Raw genomic sequence first — 21,878 nt, forward strand, 5'->3', positions numbered from 1 at the left:
ACACAGATATCACTGGATTCTATATAACCTATACCCCATATCTGGTGAAAACTACAACTCCTATGAGGTCGGGAATACTGAGAGTTGTAGTCCCACCACCATCTCACAGGTTACAAAAATCCCGTCACGACAGGGAAGAGAATTCGGCGCCTCGCACGGCATAAATACTACAATAATGACGTCACCGGGCGTGACCCGGAACCGGAAGTCGCGCTGGTTGCCGCGGAGACAGAAGACCGGAAGCGGCGGTCATGGTAAGAAAACAACAATATCTCAGTGTGTATATGTGTCTGTTCTGCCTCCCCGGGCCCTATATACTGTATACACCCCCGCACACGTCTATAATGGCTCCCGTGTGGAGTGGGGTACACGGGTGGGTGTCTATAAGCGGCCATTGTCACGTCGGTCCTTCTCTTTGTGTGTAGACATGGCAGCGGTCACCTGACTCACAGGCTGTGGTGTGAACAGGATCCCATCCCCCATCTCTCTGTCATTATTCTATAGAGATTGTGGTATTAGGGTCCTAGTATTGGGGGTTGGGTGGTCTATGATTTCAGTCACGTGTTTTCAGTCAAGGGCTTTCCAGTTTAAGTGGTCGGATCTCTATTAGGTCTACAGAGCAGAGTTTCCCAACCAGTGTGCCTCCAGCTGTTGCAAAACTACAACTCCCAGCATGCCCGGCTGTCCAGGCATGCTGGGAGTTGTAGTTTTGCAACAGCTGGAGGCACACTGGTTGGGAAACTCTGCTTTAGTGACACACTGTGCTGTTTTCTTTCAGACTTTGCATATGGGTTCATTACATCATAAAACGTTTGACCATCACCGTTTCCGCTCATAGAAGAGTCTGTCGTGGTCATGTGACCTTCACTGTTTAGTTCATAGAAAAAACCTGCCCTGGTCATGTGACATCACAATTTACATTTAGAAAAGAATCTGCCTAGGTCATGTGACCATCGCTGTTTACATTCAGAGACCAATCTACCATGTGATCTTCACTGTTTACATTTAGAAGGACCCACCCTGATCATGTGATCATCACTGTTTTCATTTATAGAAGCATCTGCCCCGATCATGTGAATATCACTGTTTTTCATCCCTGATCATGTGACATCACTGTTTACATTCAGAGACCAATCTACCCTGGTCATGGGATCTTCACTGTTTATATTTAGAGACAAATCTGCCCTGGTCATGTGACATCACTGTTTACATTCAGAGACAAATCTGCCCTGGTCATGTGACATTACTGTTTACATTTAGAGACAAATCTGCCCTGGTCATGTGACATCACTGTTTATATTTAGAGACAAATCTGCCCTGGTCATGTGACATCACTGTTTACATTCAGAGACAAATCTGCCCTGGTCATGTGACATTACTGTTTACATTTAGAGACAAATCTGCCCTGGTCATGTGACATCACTGTTTATATTTAGAGACAAATCTGCCCTGGTCATGGGATCTTCACTGTTTATATTTAGAGACAAATCTGCCCTGGTCATGGGATCTTCACTGTTTATATTTAGAGACAAATCTGCCCTGGTCATGTGACATCACTGTTTACATTCAGAGACAAATCTGCCCTGGTCATGTGACATCACTGTTTACATTCAGAGACAAATCTGCCCTGGTCATGTGACATCACTGTTTACATTCAGAGACAAATCTGCCCTGGTCATGTGACATTACTGTTTACATTTAGAGACAAATCTGCCCTGGTCATGTGACATTACTGTTTACATTTAGAGACAAATCTGCCCTGGTCATGTGACATCACTGTTTATATTTAGAGACAAATCTGCCCTGGTCATGTGACATCACTGTTTACATTCAGAGACAAATCTGCCCTGGTCATGTGACATCACTGTTTATATTTAGAGACAAATCTGCCCTGGTCATGTGACATCACTGTTTATATTTAGAGACAAATCTGCCCTGGTCATGTGACATCACTGTTTATATTTAGAGACAAATCTGCCCTGGTCGTGTGACATCACTGTTTACATTCAGAGACAAATCTGCCCTGGTCATGTGACATTACTGTTTACATTCAGAGAAGAACCTGCCCTGGTCATGTGACATCACTGTTTACATTCAGGGACAAATCTGCCCTGGTCATGTGACATCACTGTTTATATTTAGAGACAAATCTGCCCTGGTCATGTGACATCACTATTTATATTTAGAGACAAATCTGCCCTGGTCATGTGACATCACTGTTTACATTCAGAGAAGAACCTGCCCTGGTCATGTGACATTACTGTTTACATTCAGAGAAGAACCTGCCCTGATCATGTGACATCACTGTTTACATTCAGGGACAAATCTGCCCTGGTCATGTGACATCACTGTTTATATTTAGAGACAAATCTGCCCTGGTCATGTGACATCACTGTTTACATTCAGAGACAAATCTGCCCTGGTCATGTGACATTACTGTTTACATTCAGAGAAGAACCTGCCCTGGTCATGTGACATCACTATTTATATTTAGAGACAAATCTGCCCTGGTCATGTGACATCACTGTTTACATTCAGAGAACTCACCCTGGTCATGTGACTAGATAAATGTGCCCTGATCATGTGACCTTCTGTTTTCATTCACAAGAATCTTCCTTGGTCATGTGACCTTTGTTTACATTCATTGAAGAATCTATCCTGGTCATGTGACCTTCACTGTTTCCTGGTTATGCAGTTTGCGCATCACTTTGTTGTCAGGCCGTGTTCACACTTGGCACTGTGACGCTCTTTTAAAATAGTTTTTATATGTTTCATCTGTAAAAAAAACATGTGACCGTGCTTTCTCTGTCAGCACGTATACTACAAAAACCACATGACCAATTCACTGACCGCAAGCAGAGGTTTTGAGAACTGAGGAGTGCACTAATTATATGTGAAGATACGAAACTGAGAATGCTAATGGCTGATGGCTGTCTGGGCATGCTGGGAGTTGTAGTTTTGCAACAGCTGCAGGTCCACAGTTTTGAGACCACTGCATTAAAGAATACTACATCCCATCCTTCCAGCCTGAAGTGGCTGGTAACAGAGAACAATACAGTAAACTACATCCAAAGTGATAATTGTGCGTAATTGTGCTAGGTTCATGCCTAAGGCTGTGTTCACACGTTGTAATTACTGTGTTACACAATAGGACTGCAACGTGTGAACGCAGCCTGAACACAGTGCACACCCATTCAGGGGCAGTCCATTTCTGTATTACTGTAACCCCCATCATCCTGCAGATCTAGTGCTGCTTACGTATAAGATAGCGCCCCCTCTGTTGGAAGCCAAGCTTTTATTTACTATAAATGCCTAAAACTGAAATATATATATATATATATATATATATATATATATATATATATAGTAGAATAAAACAATGGCGCAGCACTCTCTAAAGTAGTGAAGAAAATAAGTTGCGGATTTATTGGCTCACAACACAGCAGTTTCAGTCCTACTATAGGACCATTTTCAAGCTTAGTGACAAAGTAGGGGGTATTTATATCCAGAACACATCAGTGCAAACAATAAAGTGCTTATAATCATCAATTAATTCCTTATACATAGTGTAATAATACAAAAATACTGACAAAGTATTGTGCATAAAAATCCATTCATAAAGTGCTTATATTGATATTCCATACATAGAAGAAAATGCCAAGTGTATAATACTAAAAACCAGCTTGAAAATACAAATCAACCATTAATAGGTGAAATGATCACACGTATATTGCACCTGTATGTGTATACGGTAGTTAATAACCTTAGTAAACATATCAGAGGAGGCGCGCATCCACTCTGTCTAATACTGTCATGGCCTGGTGCGTGGGGACCATACTGGACATTGGATAAATAGTGCTGCTAATTTCTTGCGCATATATATATATATGTGTGTGTGTGTGTGTGTATATGTATATATATTTAATTTATTATTATTATTTTTATGTTTCTGTAGGAAAGCGAATATTCTGATCCTGACTTGGCCGGACTGGGTGAGACTGAGAATGGAGAGAATGCACCAGTGTACTGTGTGTGTCGGAAACCGGACATCAACTGCTTTATGATGTAAGTGAGGGATGGAGGGGTCCGGGGAGTGGTTAGATAGTTTCCATATGACCGCTCAGAATGGATCCCCATATATATATATATATATATATATATATATAATATGCAAAAGGGAGTAAGTATCCTCCTTGGGGAGGCGCCATTACTGGCCACTGGGCATTCTGGGAAAAGGAATATGCAAATCTGCTCAATCACAGCACCTTCACAGGTAGCAATCTTTAAAGGGGTTATCCAGGAAAAAACTTTTTTTTATGTATCAACTGGCTCCAGAAAGTTAAACAGATTTGTAAATTACTTCTATTAAAAAATCTTAATCCTTTCAGTACTTATGAGCTTCTGAAGTTTAGGTTGTTCTTTTCTGTCTGAGTGCTCTCTGATGACACGTGTCTCGGGAACCGCCCAGTTTAGAAGCAAATCCCCATAGCAAACCTCTTCTACTCTGTGCAGTTCCCGAGACAAGCAGAGATGTCAGCAGAGAGCACTGTTGCCAGACAGAAAACAACAACTCAACTTCAGCAGCTGATAATTATTGGAAGGATTAAGATTTTTTAATAGAAGTAATTTACTAACTTTCTGGAGCCAGTTGATATAATTATTTTTTTTTAAACATCAGCTTTTTTTAATATATATGTGTGTGTGTGTGTGTAATATATATACACACACACACAAGCTATATAAAATATATACACATACATATATATAGCGTGTGTGTATGTGTGTATATATATATATATATATATATATATATATATTATATTATTATTTAACTTTTTTAGATAGATAAATATATATAAATATGTATGTAAAATCATGGGGGGAGATTTATCAAAACCTGTCCTGAGGAAAAGCTCATAGCAACCAATCAGATCGCTTCTTTCATTTTTAAAAGAGGCCTGTGAAAAATGAAAGAAGCCATCTGATTGGTTGCTATGGGCAACTCAGCAGCTTTTCCTTTGGACAGGTTTTGATAACTCTCCCCCATGATCTGTGGGGACCTTGACTCCCCCCCCCCCCCCTACCTGTAATAAAATTTTAATGCTTCCTCTTCATAATATTGTAATAGAAATGAATTGGTCGGAACATTCAGAAATGTTTCTAGATGGAGTCACTGTTGATTCAAGGGTTTATTGACTCTTTAAAGCCAGATGTGTAACTGATCCCTGCATTAGTACTATCTGTTAGTACTTTTCTATGTCACTGACGTTTTTCTTTTTCCTGTTCAGAGGATGCGATCACTGCAACGAATGGTTCCATGGACACTGCATCAATATCACGGAGAAGATGGCGAAGGCCATTCGGGAGTGGTACTGTATGCAGTGCCGAGGTGAGCAGCTCTGTGTAACCAGGTGGGGGCTATGGACCCCCAAGTCAATAGACACTTTCCATGTCTTGTTACATCAGTCAGTCTACATCTATGGACCTCCAGCTGTTGCAAAACTACAACTCCCAGCATGCCCAGACAGCCGTTGGCTGTCTGGGCATGCTGGGAGTTGTAGTTTTGCAACAGCTGGAGGTTCACAATTTGAAGACCACTGGTCTAGTATCTGTTTCTTTCATAGTCATACTTCTAAGGCTTTGTTCACAAGGCAGAATGTCTGCTTGGAAATGAGCCGTGTCCATAGACGGCAATGCATTTCCGAATGGATTCTGGAAAAAGAATGTCGAACTGAAATTCAGTGGCAGATGTGTCCACCGTGGAAATTCCGCCGTGTGCACAGTGCAGCAGAGTCCCATTGAAAACAACAGAATTTCAGAGCGAATTTTTCCGCCGGATTCCACTTGGAACATAGCCTTAAAGGGAATCTGTTCAGGACTGAAATATCTCCTTGCTTCCCCTCCCTGCTTGACTGACAGTCAGCTGGAAGCCAGGCCTTGTTTTTAAATCTCGCACCTAAGCACAGCTTGTATGCACAGCATAGGGACCAGATTTGCAAACAAGTCAAACTGGGGCAGGGATGTTAGGAAAAGCAAAGAGGCATTCCGGCCCTTGGCACTTAAGGGGTTGGGAACGCCTCATTGACTCTTTACACCAGAGAATAAGAGTATTTTTCTGTATAATTAAAGCACAGACGGCCATATGAGGGTGCCATGTGTCTGGAGGGTGCCATGTGTTTGGAACATGAATTGAAGCTGACAGCTTCCCTTTAACCCTCTAATGACACATGACGTACTATAAAACTATGGAGTATGTAATGTTAGTTACAGATGACATTCATGGTCAGAGAGCAGCGGGGATTGGAGATAATTTTAATCTTGGCCATTTAACTAATTGGATGTCACAATATGCTGTTATGTGGGGCCAGGCTCTGTCACCCAGTCACCCCCATTAGCTTGTCATGGTAACCAGTTCTGCCATCATTGTACTCCTATTATTATTACTCCTATGATACTTCTCCTCATATTACAGGAGAAGTATCGTGCATAAAAACTTCTCCCCTATGTGCAGTATAGGGGATACGTTTAAGATCGCTGGGGGGGTCCGACTTCTGGGACCCTTCGCGATCTCCTGCACAGGACCGGGAACGGAGCGCCACGAACCCCGCAGGGGCAGCCGACACACTATTTATCTCTATGATGGTGCTGGAGATAGATAGAGGGGGCGTGTGGGCTGCCGCTTTGTGCGAGGGTCGCGACGCCCCATTTCCCGGGGAGAGCAGAGAGCCCTTGCAGGAGATTGCGGGAGTCCCAGCGGTCCGACCCCTCCGCAATCTGAAACTTATCCCTATCCTGCAGCTAGGGGATATGCTTTTATTCATGATACATCTCCTTATAATGGTACCCATATCAAAAATAAAGATTCAAATTGTCTCACAAAAAAGAAGCCCTCATACAGAAAAGTAAATATAGTTAAAGGGATACTCCATTGGCCAATGTTCCGGCTGTTTTTAGAACATTTTGTTCCAAATGCTGTGCGCGCTGAGGGGGTCGGCCATGCCCCCCCATGACGTCAGGCCACGCCCCATCAATTTAAGTCTATGGGAGGGGGCTTGACGGCCACTACACCCCCTCCCATAGACTTGCGTTGAGGGGACGTGGCCGAGAGATAGTAGCCTCATAGCCCTTGACAAAACTGATTCACCAGCGAAACGTCGGGGAGGCTATCAGTTCATGTTTTAATTCAGCGGCATAGTGGTGTACAATAGTAGGGAGTGAGTGCTGTCACCTGCTGTGCTCAACGCAGAGCGCACAATATGAGTGTGAATAGAATAGACAGCATTCTCCACCCAGATAGGAGAGGCTGCCCTTCTCCTAGACCAACCACATCGACACCGCTGACAATTTTAACATTTGTTTGTGGAGGGTACATGATTTTAAACACGATATAATAAACATTACTATTTTATGGGGGGTTTCTAGTAAGGGTTTCCCCCCGCTAGTGGGTCACCCCTTAAAGGTTTGTTTATGACACCCTCAGTGTGCACACAGCCGGAACACTGGCCAGTGGAGTACCCCTTTTTAAGGTTTTTGTAAGGGGAGGGTGAAAAAATCGGAAATGGACGACCTTTAAAGGAGATATCCAGTGGTGAAAAACGTATCACCTATCCTAAGGATAGGGGATAAGTTTTAGATCGCAGGGGGTCTGACTGCTGGGACCCCTCATGATCTCCTGTACGGGGCCCCAACAGCCCGCGGGAAGGGGGCGTGTTGACCATCTCTCGAAGCGGCGGCTGACACGCCCCCTCAATATAACTCTATGGCAGAGCCGGAGTGCTGCCTTTGGCAATCTCTGGCTCTGCCGTAGCGATGTATTGAGGGGGCATGTCGGCGGTGATTGACACCCGCTATCTGGCCAGCGAGCCAGGGCCCCGCGATCTGAAACGTATCCCCTATCCTTAGGATAGGGGATACGTTTTTCAGCGCTGGACTACCTCTTTAACCCCTTCAGGACCAAGCCCATTTTGGCCTTAAGGACCAGAGCGTTTTTTGCACATCTGACCACTGTCACTTTAAACATTAATAACTCTGGAATGCTTTTAGTTATCATTCTGATTCCGAGATTGTTTTTTCGTGACATATTCTACTTTAACATGGTAGTAAATTTTTGTGGTAACTTGCATCCTTTCCTTGTGAAAAATCCTAAAATTTGATGAAAAATTTGAAAATTTTGCATTTTTCTAACTTTGAAGCTCTCTGCTTGTAAGGAAAATGTATATTACAAATAAAAAAAATTTTTATTCACATATACAATATGTCTACTTTATGTTTGCATCATAAAAGTGACGAGTTTTTACTTTTGGAAGACACCAGAGGGCTTCAAAGTTCAGCAGCAATTTTCCAATTTTTCACAAAATTTTCAAACTCACTATTTTTCAGGGACCAGTTCAGGTTTGAAGTGGATTTGAAGGGTCTTCTTATTAGAAATACCCCACAAAAGACCCCATTATAAAAACTGCACCCCCCAAAGTATTCAAAATGACATTCAGTCATCATTTTAACCCTTTAGGTGTTTCACAGGAATAGAAGCAAAGTGAAGGAGAAAATTCACAATCTTCATTTTTTACACTCGCATGTTCTTGTAGACCCAATTTTTTAATTTTTACAAGGGGTAAGAGGAGAAAATGTATACTTATATTTGTAGCCCAATTTCTCTCGAGTAAGCACATACCTCATATGTCTATGTAAAGTGTTCGGCGGGCGCAGTAGAGGGCTCAGAAGGGAAAGAGCGACAAGGGGATTTTGGAGAGTACGTTTTTCTGAAATGGTTTTTGGGGGCATGTTGCATTTAGGAAGCCCTTATGGTGCCAGAACAGCAAAAAACCCTCACATGGCATACCATTTTGGAAACTAGACCCCTTGAGGTACGTAACAAGGAATAAAGTGAGCCTTAATACCCCACAGGTGTTTCACGACTTTTGCATATGTAAAAAAAAATATTTTTTTTTCACTAAAATGTGTGTTTCCCCCCAAATTTCACATTTTTCCAAGGGTTAATAGCAGGAAATACCCCCCAATATTTGTAACCCCTTCTCTTCTGAGTATGGAGGTACCCCATAAGTTGACCTGAAGTGCACTATGGGTGAACTACAATGCTCAGAAGAGAAGGAGTCATATTTGGCTTTTTGAGAGCAAATTTTGCTCGGGGGGCATGTCGCATTTAGGAAGCCCCTATGGTGCCAGAACAGCAAAAAATACCCACATGGCATACCATTTTGGAAACTAGACCCCTTGAGGAATGTAATAAGGAATAAAGTGAGCCTTATTACCCCACAGGTGTTTCATGACTTTTGCATATGTAAAAAAAAAAATAATAATTTCCACTAAAATGTGTGTTTCCCCCCTAATTTCACCTTTTTGCAAGGGTTAATAGCAGAAAATACTCCCCAAAATTTGTAACCCCATCTCTTCTGAGTATGTAGGTACCCCATAAGTTGACCTGAAGTGCACTATGGGCGAACTACAATGCTCAGAAGAGAAGGAGTCATATTTGGCTTTTTGAGAGCAAATTTTGCTCGGGGAGCATGTCGCATTTAGGAAGCCCCTAAGGTGCCAGAACAGCAAAAAAAAAAACACATGGCATACCATTTTGGAAACTAGACCCCTTGAGGAACGTAACAAGGGGTACAGTGAGCATTTACCCCCCACTGGTGTCTGACAGATCTTTGGAACAGTGGGCTGTACAAGTTTTCATTTTCATGGACCACTGTTCCAAAGATCTGTCAGACACCAGTGGGGTGTAAATTCTCACTGCACCCCTCATTACATTCCGTGAGAGGTGTCGTTTCCGAAATGGGGTCACATGTGGGGTTTTGTTTTTTTTGCGTTTGTCAAAACCGCTGTAACAATCAGCCACCCCTGTGCAAATCACCTCAAATGTACATGGTGCACTCTCCCTTCTGGGCCGTGTTGTGCGCCCCCAGAGCACTTTGCGCTCACATATGGGGTATCTCTGTAGTCGGGAGAAATTGCGTTACAAATTTTGGGGGGCTTTTTTCCCTTTTACCTCTTGTGAAAATTTAAAGTATAGGGCAACATCAGCATGTTAGTGTAAAAAATAAAAAATGTTTACACTAACATTCTGGTGTAGACCCCAACATTTCCTTTTCATGAAGGGTTAAAGAAGAAAAAGCCCCCCACACCTTGTAACGCAATTTCTCCCGAGTACAGCGATACCCCATATGTCGCCCTAAACTGTTGCCCTGAAATACGACAGGGCTCCGAAGTGAGAGCGCCATGTGCATTTGAGGCCTAAATTAGGGATTTGCATAGGGGTGGACATAGGGGTATTCTACGCCAGTGATTCCCAAACAGGGTGCCTCCAGCTGTTGCAAAACTCCCAGCATGCCTGGACAGTCAACGGCTGTCCGACAATACTGGGAGTTGTTGTTTTTCAACAGCTGGAGGCTCTGCTTTGGAAACAGTGGCGTACCGGACGTTCTTATTGGGGGAGGGGGGCTGTGTAGGGGTATGTGTATATGTAGTGTTTTTAACTTTTTATTTTATTTTGTGTTAGTGTAGTGTAGTGTTTTTAGGGTACAGTCACATGGGCGGGGGATTACAGCGAGTTTCCCAGCGCAAAATTTGCTGCATCTCAAGATGCGAGAAACCCACTGTAAAAGCCTCGCCCATGTGAATGTACCCTGTACATTCACGGGGGTGGCGGGGCGGGGGGGCTTGCATCAGCTGTTGCAAAACCACAACTCCCAGCATGCATGGTCTGTTAGTGCATGCTGGGAGTCATAGTTTTGCAACAGCTGGAGGCACACAGGTTAGGAAACACTGAGTTAGAAACAGACAATGTTTCCCAACCAGTGTGTCTCCAGTTGTTGCAAAACTACAACTCCCAGCATGCCCAGACAGCTGAAGGGCATGCTGGGAGTTGTAGTACGGCAACATCTGAAGGGCCAGATGTTGCTGAACTAAAACTCCCAGCATGCCTGGACAGTCAGTGCATACTGGGAGTTGTAGTTTTGCAACAGCTGGAAGAGCACAGATTGGAGACCATTATACAATGGTCTCCAAACTGGGGCCCTCCAGATGTTGCAAAACTACAACTCCCAGCATGCATGGTCTTTAGTGCATGCTGGGAGTTATAGTTTTGCAACAGCTGGAGGCACACAGGTTAGGAAACACTGAGTTAGAAACAATGTTTCCCAACCAGTGTGTCTCCAGCTGTTGCAAAACTACAACTCCCAGCATGCCCAGACAGCTGAAGGGCATGCTGGGAGTTGTAGTTCGGCAACATCTGAAGGGCCAGATGTTGCTTAACTAAAACTCCCAGCATGCCTGGACAGTCAGTGCATGCTGGGAGTTGTAGTTTTGCAACAGCTGGAAGAGCACAGATTGGAGACCATTATACAATGGTCTCCAAACTGAGGCCCTCCAGATGTTGCAAAACTACAACTCCCAGCATGCCCAGACAGCCAAAGGCTGTCTAGGCATGCTGGGAGTTGTAGTTTTCAGACTCCTAGAAGCAGCAGTGAAGATCTTCACTGCTGCTTCTGAGGACCATATACTCACCCGTCGCTGCTCGTCCACGTGGCCGGTCCCGCGCTGCTCCTCGGTCCCGCCGCTGGATCAGGTAAGTCCGCCGGTCCCCTCCTGTTCCCCCCCGTGTGCCGCAGGTCCCCGCGAGCCCCCGCAGCCTTCGTCCCCCGTTCTGCCCGACTTCCAGGGGCGGGCAGTGCGGGGGATCTGAACTTTCACCCCAGATCACTGTGATTGGTCCACAGGGACCAATCACAGTGATCGCTGACCAGGACCATCAATTGATGGTCCTGGGGGTCAAGCAGAAGTTGTCCCCTGCTGGAAACAGCGGGACTTCTGCCAGTTAACCCGTGCGATGCTGCGCATCGCCGGGTTAACTGCATGTCATTTATAAACGCCGGGATGCGCGAACGCACTGCACAACCCGGCGTTTATATATGACATTCTGCGGGAAGGGGTTAAGGAGTTGAAGAAAAGAGAAAATCAGAAAAGTGTTTCTGAAACCACATGTAGTATCAATACTAGTCGATGAGAAGCAATTCCATTTAGAAAGCTGGAGATCTTTTATCTGTTTGTTTTTTTTACTATTCAGAGAAATATCCTCATCTGGAGATCAAATACCGACACAAGAAATCCAAGGACCGGGAGAGAGAAATGGACAGAGAAGAGAATGAAGATTCACAAAGGAGCGACAAGAGGAGGAACAGCACCAGCAGCGCAGGAAAGGTAATGTGTCCCCTAGTATAGGGCAGCAGTCAGGTGACAAGTCTGTACGGGACCAGGAGTTGTCTCTCTGGTGCCTTATCCCAGGTAAGACCTAAGATCCTTAATGTGGCGCAAGAATTGTCTTATACGCTCCTTGTTTCCCGACATCAGATCAAGCGATCGGCCCGTATGTGCGGCGAGTGCGAGTCCTGCAGCCGCACGGAGGACTGCGGGCAGTGCGACTTCTGCAGAGACATGAAGAAGTTCGGAGGTCCCAACAAGATCCGTCAAAAATGTCGTCTCCGACAGTGTCAAGTGAGAGCACGGGTACGAAAGAGTGTTAATATGACATCATTTACCCATCGGGATATAGAGTATTATTGAAAGTTGTGTAAGTTATTAGTGTAAGTTGTGTTACCTTGTGATGTGGGTGCTACAGGTTACAGCTACGTTACAACTAGTTTTTATATTGCTTTAGCACATAGATAATAAAAAATGTAGTAGCTTTGTGAAAGGTATTAAAGGGGTACTCCGGTGGAATATTTTTTTTTTAATTTTTTTAAATCAATCGGTGCCAGAAAGTTAAACAGATTTGTAAATGACTTCTATTAAAAAAATCTTTACCCTTCCAGTACTTTTTAGCAGCTGTATGCTACAGAGGAAATTCTTTTCTTTTTGAATTTCTTTTTTTGTCTTGTCCACAGTGCTCTCTCTCTGCTGACACCTCTGTCCGTGTCAGGAATTGTCCAGAGCAGGAGAAAATCCCCATTGCAAAACCTATGCTGCTCTGGACAGTTCCTGACATGGACAGAGGTGTCAGCAGAGAGAGCACTGTGGACAAGACAGAAAAAAAAATTCAAAAAGAAAAGAATTTCCTCTGTAGCATACAGCCGCTAAAAAGTACTGGAAGGGTAAAGATTTTTCAATAGAAGTCATTTACAAATCTGTTTAACTTTCTGGCACCAGTTGATTTAAAAAAAAAAAAAAAATAAATAAATAAATGTTTTCCACCGGAGTACCCCTTTTAATAAAGAAAATAAAATAAAAATAAGTTACTTATTGTTTAATTTTTACAACTCTTATGCAAACTATGCGTCTCCAGAGTAACAAACATAATACAAATTTTGCATACTGTTATCCTGCTCTCATACAATCTTTCCTATTTCTTCTGCCTTGTGCTAATACATTTTGGGAAGGAAGTACAACTGCAGTGTCAGACTACACCGGTGTTTCCCAACCAGGGCGCCTCCAGCTGTTGCAAAACTACAACTCCCAGCATGCCCGGACAGCCTTTGGCTGTCCGGGCATGCTGGGAGTTGTAGTTTTGCAACAGTTGGAGGTGCCCTGGTTGGGAAACACTGGACTACACAGAGGTTGTTGGTAGTCTGTTACCATGGAGACAGTTTGCATAGGAAGCTGACGGTTTTCCTTTTTAAGCTCTTATATGAGTTTTTTATAAGTTTTTCTTGGACAATCCTGTAATATAGAAATTCTGGTCATCTGGCACATTGATTTTGAATAAAAGAGCATTTTCTGTTCTACACTATGATTTCACTGCTTTGGGTTCTGCTTTCTTATTCAGAAAATGCTGCGAGTGAAAGATGACGAATACTCGTACAGAGACACCCCAGAGCCGTCCAGTCTGGCGGGTTCACTGTCTGACGACGACCTTCCTCTGGACCCAGACTTGTATCAGGCGCTCTGTGTCGGAGGAGCCTTCGATGACCAGAACCTGGTAACTGAGTGATGTTAGGTGTTGGTGGAGATGATCTGGCGGGGGGGGGGGGGGGGGTGTCTGTTATTGACTTAACCATCCTTGTGTTTTCCATAGCCTTGGCTCAGTGACACGGATGACACGCCATTTCTGGACTCTGTTCTGAGAAAGAGAGCTGTCAAAGTCAAGCATGTCAAGAGGCGGGAGAAGAAATCTGACAAGAAGGTAACTGATTGGGCCCTTACGCTTTTTATTCTGTAGAAACATAGAATGTGTCGGCAGATAAGAACCATTTGGCCCATCTAGTCTGCCCAATAATCTGAATCCTATCAATAGTCCCTGGCCCTATCTTATGTCTATGTGAGAAGGAATGGCTGCAGACTTTACCTGAAAATGTGCGCAGGTAATATCCACAGCCGTTTATAGTGTTAGAAAAGAGGATCAGATGTGACAAAATCAACTTTACGTGCTACGAAAAACTTCCGGGCAGAAATAGGTTTGCACTGCAGACTTTAAAACAGTGTTTCCCAACCAAGGTGCCTCCAGCTGTTCTAAAACTACAACGCCCGGTATGCCACCTTGTACTTTTTACCACAGCAGGGGTTAAGGTTATATAGACTTTAATGATTTCAATGAAATCAGAGTGCAGGGTAATTTACAAAGGTGCATTAGATCAGTGTTTCCAAACCAGGGTGCCTCCAGCGGTTGCCAAACTACAACTCACAGCATGTCTCCTGGGCATTGTAATTTTGACCAAAGCTGCGGTGTAGATTATATAGAACTGTGTAATACTTTATCATTTGGGGGCACTGCAGGGTAGCTCACACAGATACATTAGATCAGTGTTTTTCCCAGACAGTGTGCCTCCAGCTGTTGCCAAACTACCACTCCCAGCATGCCCGGACAGCCTTTGGCTGTCTGGGCATGCTGGGAGTGGTAGTTTGGCAACAGCTGGAGGCACACTGGCTGCCCTGGCATGCTGGAAGATGTAGTTTTGCAACAGCTGGAGACACACTGGCTGTCTGGGCCTGCTGGGAGTGGTAGTTTGGCAACAGCTGGAGGCACACTGGCTGCCCTGGTATGCTGGAAGTTGTAGTTTTGCAACAGCTGGAGACACACTGGATGTCTGGGCATGCTGGGAGTGGTAGACTGGCAACAGCTGGAGGCACACTCACTGCCCTGGTATGCTGGAAGTTGTAGTTTTGCAACAGCTGGAGACACACTGGCTGTCTGGGCATGCTGGGAGTTGTAGTTTGGCAACAGCTGGAGGCACACTGGTTGGGAAACACTGATCTAATGTATCTGTGTAAGCTACCCTGCAGTGCCCCCAAAGGATAAAGTATTACACCGTTCTTGTTGAAATCTTTAAAGTCTATATAACCTACACCGCAACTTTGGTCAAAATGACAATCCCCAGGAGACATGCTGGGAGTTGTAGTTTGGCAACCGCTGGAGGCACACCGGTTGGGAATGTAATCACCTATGTAGCAGGGATGAAATTCTCAGTGAATCTGCAACAGAATCTGTAATGTGCAGATTCACCCTCATGAGGAGCCTCTGTGTAATGCTGCACATCCAACCCCCATCCTCACTGTCTTATTACTTGTCTCCTCAGAAAGACGATAAATACAAGCGACACAAGCAAAAGCAGAGACATAAGGACAAAGCCAAGCACTCGGAACGCATGGAAAGCCGGGACTACTCCTCCCTGCGCCAGTGCTTGGGGCCGAGCTGTGTGCAGCCAGCCAGGGCCGGTTCTAAGTACTGCTCCGATGACTGTGGCATGAAACTGGCGGCCAAGTGAGTCCAGCAGCTCCGTCTGTTTCCTCCATGATCAGATGTCTTATTCTACATTTGTATATTTCAGGCTCCTGAGCTTCGTCCTATTCTAATGCCTTGCAGCGGCCATTTACTTTACTTCTCTCTGCCTCCTTGTTTTGTTCAGTCGCATCTATGAGATCCTCCCTCAGCGCATCCAGCAGTGGCAGCAGAGTCCGTGCGTCGCCGAGGAGCAAGGCAAGAAGCTTCTGGAACGCATCCGTCGGGAACAGCAGCAGGCGCGCACCAAACTGCAGGAGATGGAGCGGCGCTTTCACGAGCTGGAAGGCTTAATCACCAAAGCCAAACAGCAGCAGATCCGAGAGGATGAGGAGGTGGGACCAGATTTAGGATGGGGGGGAGGTGCACGGACACGTGATAGGGTTCATGTTTGCTCATATAATTTATTTTCTTTTGCAACAGACAAACGATGGGGACAGTGATGACACCGACCTGCAGATCTTCTGTGTATCTTGTGGACATCCCATTAACCCCAAAGTGGCTTTAAGGCACATGGAGCGCTGTTATGCCAAGGTAAGTCGAGCAGGACAGAGTAGCTAGCAACATCAGCCGGATCCCTTTAGTTTTTCTGACATACAATATTCCTTTTATCTCACCAGTATGAAAGTCAGACGTCATTCGGATCCATGTACCCAACAAGAATTGAAGGGTAGGTTGTATACAGTGATCCCCCGACCTACGATGGCCCAAACATAAGATCATTTCAACATACGATGCTTTTTTTATGTCGGGGCCTTCGCATAAACGGCTATCGGCAGCGCAGACTGCTTCAGCTGCCGCCGGATAGCTGTTTAATGTGCCCCTGTGTGGTCCGGTGAGTCACTCACCTGTCTCCGATGTTCCGGACCGTCCTCTTTGGGCTCCACTGCATGGCCGTCGCTCTCCGTCGTCGCCGCGCACGCCGTCCCGTCATCCAATAGGAGCGGCATGCGTAGCGACGATCCTGACCAGCGGTGACAGTCCGGAGCAGCAAAGACACTCCGGGGACGTGATGACAGCGAGGATCCAGGGCAGCGAGGACACGTGAATATAACTTTCTATACTGTACTGTATTACTATTGCACGGATCCCTCAACATACGATGGACTCAAGTAACGATGGTTCATTTGGAAGGAATTTCCATCGTATGTTGAGGGATCACTGTATTGTGATTTCCCAGCTCTGCTGCTCTTTACTTTATCATATGACATGTTTACACAATGAAATTTCATGAGGATTTCAGTAGGGCTGCAATTAGAGATGAGCGTACTTACAGTACATTCGATTCGTCACGAATTTCTCGGCTCGGCGGTTGATGACTTATCCTGCGTAAATTAGTTCAGCCTTCAGGTGCTCCCGTGGGCTGAAAAAGATGGATACAGTCCTAGGAGACTCTTTCCTAGGACTGTATCCACCTTTTCCAGCCCACCGGAGCACCTGAAAGCTGAACTAATTTATGCAGGATATGTCATCAACTGCCGAGCCGAGAAGTTAGTGACGAATCGAATTTACTGTAAGTTCGCTCATCTATAGCTGCAACAAATAGTTATTTTTATAATCGATTAGTAGGCCGATTTATTTTTATTTTTTTTGATCGGATAAATGGAAAAAAAAAATTGGTGCGTGATCTGTAGATTTTATTGTTACCAATTTAGCATTCTGGGATGTAAAGTGACAAAAAAAATGCAAATCTGGCGATTGCTATTTTTTTTTCTTGTTTATGCCATTTCACTGTGCACTGGATTTATATAGTTCAGGGATTTTCACATGGTGATATCAAATATGTTGTTTTTTTTTTTTGTTGTTTTTTGGGAAAAAATGGAAAAATAGTTTGGAAAATAGTGGTGATTATTTTTATTATGGGAGGATTTTATTGACATTTTAAAACAATGTTTTACACGCTTTTTAATTGCTCATATAGATAAATGCAGTACATATGTACTACATTGATCCATTAGATCTGCACTCTATTATGATGGCCATTTAGATGCCACTGTCTACTTTGACAGTAGCATCTAAATGGTTAAATAGCAGACAGCAGAGATGGCTCCGCTTCGGCTGTTAAAGGGGGTACCCCACTGCTCAGCGTTTGGAACAAACTGTTCTGAGCGCTGGAGCCGAGAGCTTGTGACGTCATAGCCCCGCCCCCTCATGACGTCACGCCCCACCGGGGCGTGACGTCATGAGGGGGCGGGGCTATGATGTCACAAGCTCCCGTCTCCAGCGTACGGAACAGTTTGTTCCAAACCCTGAGCAGCGGAGTACCCCTTTAACTGCAGTCCTCATTTGCTAAGTATGAAGCATTTTTTTGGGGGAAAATAGTGGTTTTGGATTATTTTTATTATGGGAGGTTTTTATTCCCATTCTAAAACAATGTCCTGTGTGCATAGACCTGCTGCCATAGAGAATCCTTCCTGTTTTGTTATCAGCTCGCTTCCTCTTATGAAATCACTTTGTTTTCAGAGCAACCCGTCTCTTCTGTGACGTGTACAACCCGCAAAGCAAAACCTACTGCAAACGTCTGCAGGTGCTGTGTCCTGAGCATTCCCGAGACCCCAAGGTAAACTCACACGTCTTGTGTTAAAGTTATCTCCTATACAAAGGATAGAGGATAAGTGTCTGATCGCGGGGGTCCCTGCGGTTGTATCTCCTGCATGGCGTCTCTGCTTTCCCATGCAAGGAGCTGTGTTGAACCCCCCCCCCCCCCCCCGCACGTATCAGTGGCCAATATGACCCCTCCATACTGTGTTTGTGCTTCCCCGGCTCTCCCATAGAGATACATGGAGGGGGCGTGTTGACTGCCACTTTTTCCGAGGGTCGACAGTCTCTTTGCTTGGAGTGAAAATCGCTCTGTGCACGAGGAGAGCTGGGTCCCGGGCAGGAGACCACAGGGGGTCCTAGCGGTTTCCCACCCCCTGCGATAAGGCACTGGATAGGGGACAAATTGTCCTGCACTGCAGTACCCCTTTAAAGGGGTACTCCCGTGGAAAACTTTATTTCATTTATTTATTTATTTTTATCAACTGGTGCCAGAAAGTGAAACAGATTTGTAAATTCCTTCTATTAAAAAATCTTATTCCTTCCAGTACATTTTAGGGGCTATAAACTACAGAGGAAATGCTTTACTTTTTAGATTTCTCTGATGTCATGACATCACTGCTCTCTGCTGACCTTTGCTGTCCATTTTAGGAACTGTCCAGAGCAGGAGAAAATCCCCATAGCAAACATATGCTGCTCTGGACAGTTCCTAAAATGGACAGCAGAGGTCAGCAGAGAGCACTGTGGTCATGATAACAGAGAAATCTAAAAGGTAAAGCATTTCCTCTGTAGTATTCAGCAGCTAATAAGTACTGGAAGGATTAAGATTTTTTAATAGAAGTAATTTACAAATCTGTTTAACTTTCTGGCACCAGTTGATAAAAAAAAAAAAAAAATAAAAAAAAGTTTTCCACGGGAGTACCCCTTTAATGGTTACTAACTGGTAAAACTGTCGGTAGACATTCACTTTTGTGTTTCCTCTCTCCAGGTGCCGGCAGATGAGGTGTGCGGATGCCCCATCGTGAAGGACGTGTTTGATTTGACCGGTGATTTCTGCAGGGTTCCCAAGAGGAAGTGTAACCGCCATTACTGCTGGGAGAAACTCCGCCGCGCTGAGGTGGACCTGGAGCGCGTTCGTGTGGTACGTCTCGTATTAGAGGAAGCTCGTGGGTTGTCTCTCAATCTGCTGGGACTGAATTTAAATAAATCAGTGGTGCCTTTCATGAGTTTTGGAAGTTTCCGAACAAGCGTCTAAGGCAGTGGTTTTCAACCTGCGGACCTCCAGATGTTGCAAAACTACAACTCCCAGCATGCTGGGAGTTGTAGTTTTGCAACATCTGGAGGTCCGCAGGTAGAAGACCACTGGTCTAAGGGGTTCACATACTTAATGAAACATTTGGATATGCTGAATCCTAAAGGTAGCCATAAACTTTCAATAACTGTCAGCTGAATGTTTGTTCGTCTGACAATTATGTCTCTCGATCTCCCTGTGCACATGGACGATCCGCATGGCTGAATGTACATGTTTCCTTTATGCAAAGGGGAGGAGTAAGCTGCAGTCAGATCTGGTTGCAGCCTATCTCCTAAAGGCATCTGTGCCTTTAAATAATAAATATAAATAAATACGGCCCCCCCCATACCCATAGTAAAAAATAAAAAAAAAAGCTATTAATTAAGATATAGTGAACAACTTATCCTCTATCCAAAGAATAGGGAATACGTTTTAGATTGCAGGGGGTCCAACTGCTGGGACCCCCTGCAATCTCCTGTACGGGAGATTGCCTCTGCTTTCCCCGGGAGCGGCGCATCACAACCCCCCCAACCCCGAAGAGGGGGCCGCCACACCCCCTTCATATATTTCTATGGGAGAGCCATTTGGCTATGTCCGGCACTCTCATAGAGATATATGGAGGGGGCGTGGTGACCCTGCTTAGTGCGGGGGCTTGGCACGCTGCTCCTGTGGTAGAGCTGTGGCCCAGTACAGGGGATATGTTTTCACCGTGAGACTTCTCCCTTAAAATATAACGTAAATGAAACTATGGTGAATGGCGTAAATGTAAAAATCAAGTTACAAACTAAAAACAAGTAAAAAAAAAGAAAAAACACAATTTTTTATATATATATATATATATATATAATATATTTTTATATATATATATATATATATATATATATATATATATATTATTTTTATTTTCTTTTATTTATATATATTTATGTATAGACAAAAGGATAAGTTAGCCAGCACTATTGATTCCAAACTATTATACGGACCTGGCTTACAGGTGCAGGCTGCTGGGCTAAATATACAGCAACAGAAGAATACAGCAGCACAAAGATATAGATAAAACATGAGTATATAGATACAACATGAAAAGCTATACATCTATGGTGCAATAAATGGAAATATAAAATTATGAAGTAATGAAACAGTGAGGTACTTAGCTTGCAATTTGGCGGCCAAATAGCTTGGACCGTCCCACCACGGTAAGGTGACCTCATTTGGGACGGACCCTACACTATGAATATGCCTTTGTGTGATCAGTTCAGCAGGCATTGCAGGATCAGAAACATCCAAGACACCTTATATACACATATTCTTCTGTTGCTGTGTATATGTGTGTGTGTGTGTATATATATATATATATATATATATATATATTATATATATTTTTTATATATTATGATTTTTTATTATTATTTTTTTTTTTAAGTTTATCATTTTTTAAACATGGTAAAACATGATAGAAACTATAGGCTGCCAGTCACTCAAGCACATTCTCCCCTTCTGTCTTTTGCAGTGGTACAAGCTGGACGAACTGTTTGAGCAGGAACGTAATGTCCGCATGGCGATGACTAATCGTGCTGGCCTCCTGGCTCTCATGTTACATCAAACCATCCAGCACGACCCCGTCACCACGGACCTGAGGACACACACGGAGCGCTGATAGAAGGGGGGGGGGGGGGGGGAGGGCAGGGGCTTTTCTACGTAGAAAGGTGTTTTTTTTTGTTTTTGTTTTTTTTATTTGTCTAAACTTTTATATAGATCGTGTTGGAACCCAAATTTAAAGAGACTGTAAATGGTGTTCGGGTGACCTCTTGTACTGTGTGTTATCCCAGGTGTCGTCTTCTCACATTGTATAAATTACGAGGCAATAGATCAAACACTCGTGGTGACCGACTGATTCTTGCTTGATGTCTTTAGCTTAGACCGGTGTCTCCACGCTGTGGCCCTCCAGCTGTTGCAGAACTAAAACTCCCAGCATGCCCGGACAGCCGACGGCTGTCCGGGCATGCTGGGAGTTGTAGTTTTGCAACAGCTGGAGATCTTCACTTTGGAGACTACTGAACTAGAGTAAACACTTTAAAGCAAGTGGGCTCAGCATTATACACCTATAAAATCTATACCAGAGGGGCTGCTAAATGTATCAATACATAGACACTACACCAAATAGAAGAAAAGGAGATACACAACCCAGCGCACACCCAAATTTATATATATCTCAAAGTTTATTAAGTATTCCATGTATAAAACCAGACAAATATTTAAAATCACTTAAAACGGGCCAAAAGGCCACTGCACAAAACAGGGAGGGGTTCACACCAGGAACTC

At 44.1% G+C, this 21,878-nt stretch overlaps 2 protein-coding genes across 3 annotated transcripts in view; one reads left to right on the forward strand and one right to left on the reverse strand.

Moving 5' to 3' along the window:
* LOC130291788 (myoD family inhibitor domain-containing protein 2-like) overlaps positions 1-181 on the reverse strand; it is a 28,101-nt gene extending 27,920 nt beyond the window's left edge. For both annotated transcript variants that reach the window (XM_056541053.1, XM_056541052.1), the window contains exon 1: positions 35-181. The gene's annotated coding sequence lies outside the window, so the exon portion shown is untranslated. The remainder of the gene's footprint in view (positions 1-34) is intronic.
* On the forward strand, positions 131-21,430 carry LOC130291787 (CXXC-type zinc finger protein 1-like). The gene is made up of 14 exons (XM_056541051.1): positions 131-254; positions 3,956-4,065; positions 5,289-5,389; positions 12,083-12,216; positions 12,367-12,522; positions 13,778-13,930; positions 14,027-14,134; positions 15,525-15,709; positions 15,855-16,062; positions 16,151-16,261; positions 16,348-16,397; positions 18,191-18,287; positions 19,254-19,406; positions 21,067-21,430. The coding sequence occupies exons 1-14, from the start codon at positions 252-254 to the stop codon at positions 21,211-21,213; spliced, it is 1,716 nt and encodes a 571-aa protein (XP_056397026.1). The 5' UTR covers positions 131-251; the 3' UTR covers positions 21,214-21,430.
* The last annotated feature ends 448 nt before the right edge of the window (positions 21,431-21,878 follow it).

Source organism: Hyla sarda, chromosome 9 (assembly GCF_029499605.1).
Source record: "Hyla sarda isolate aHylSar1 chromosome 9, aHylSar1.hap1, whole genome shotgun sequence".
Lineage (NCBI taxonomy): Eukaryota > Metazoa > Chordata > Amphibia > Anura > Hylidae > Hyla > Hyla sarda.

Bases quoted from the DNA above. Each gene is read 5' to 3' on its own strand.
- LOC130291787 (XM_056541051.1), top strand. The intron at 12,523-13,777 runs GTACGAAAGAGT...TTTCTTATTCAG, and splicing joins AGTGTCAAGTGAGAGCACGG to AAAATGCTGCGAGTGAAAGA. The intron at 16,262-16,347 runs GTAAGTCGAGCA...TTATCTCACCAG, and splicing joins TGGAGCGCTGTTATGCCAAG to TATGAAAGTCAGACGTCATT.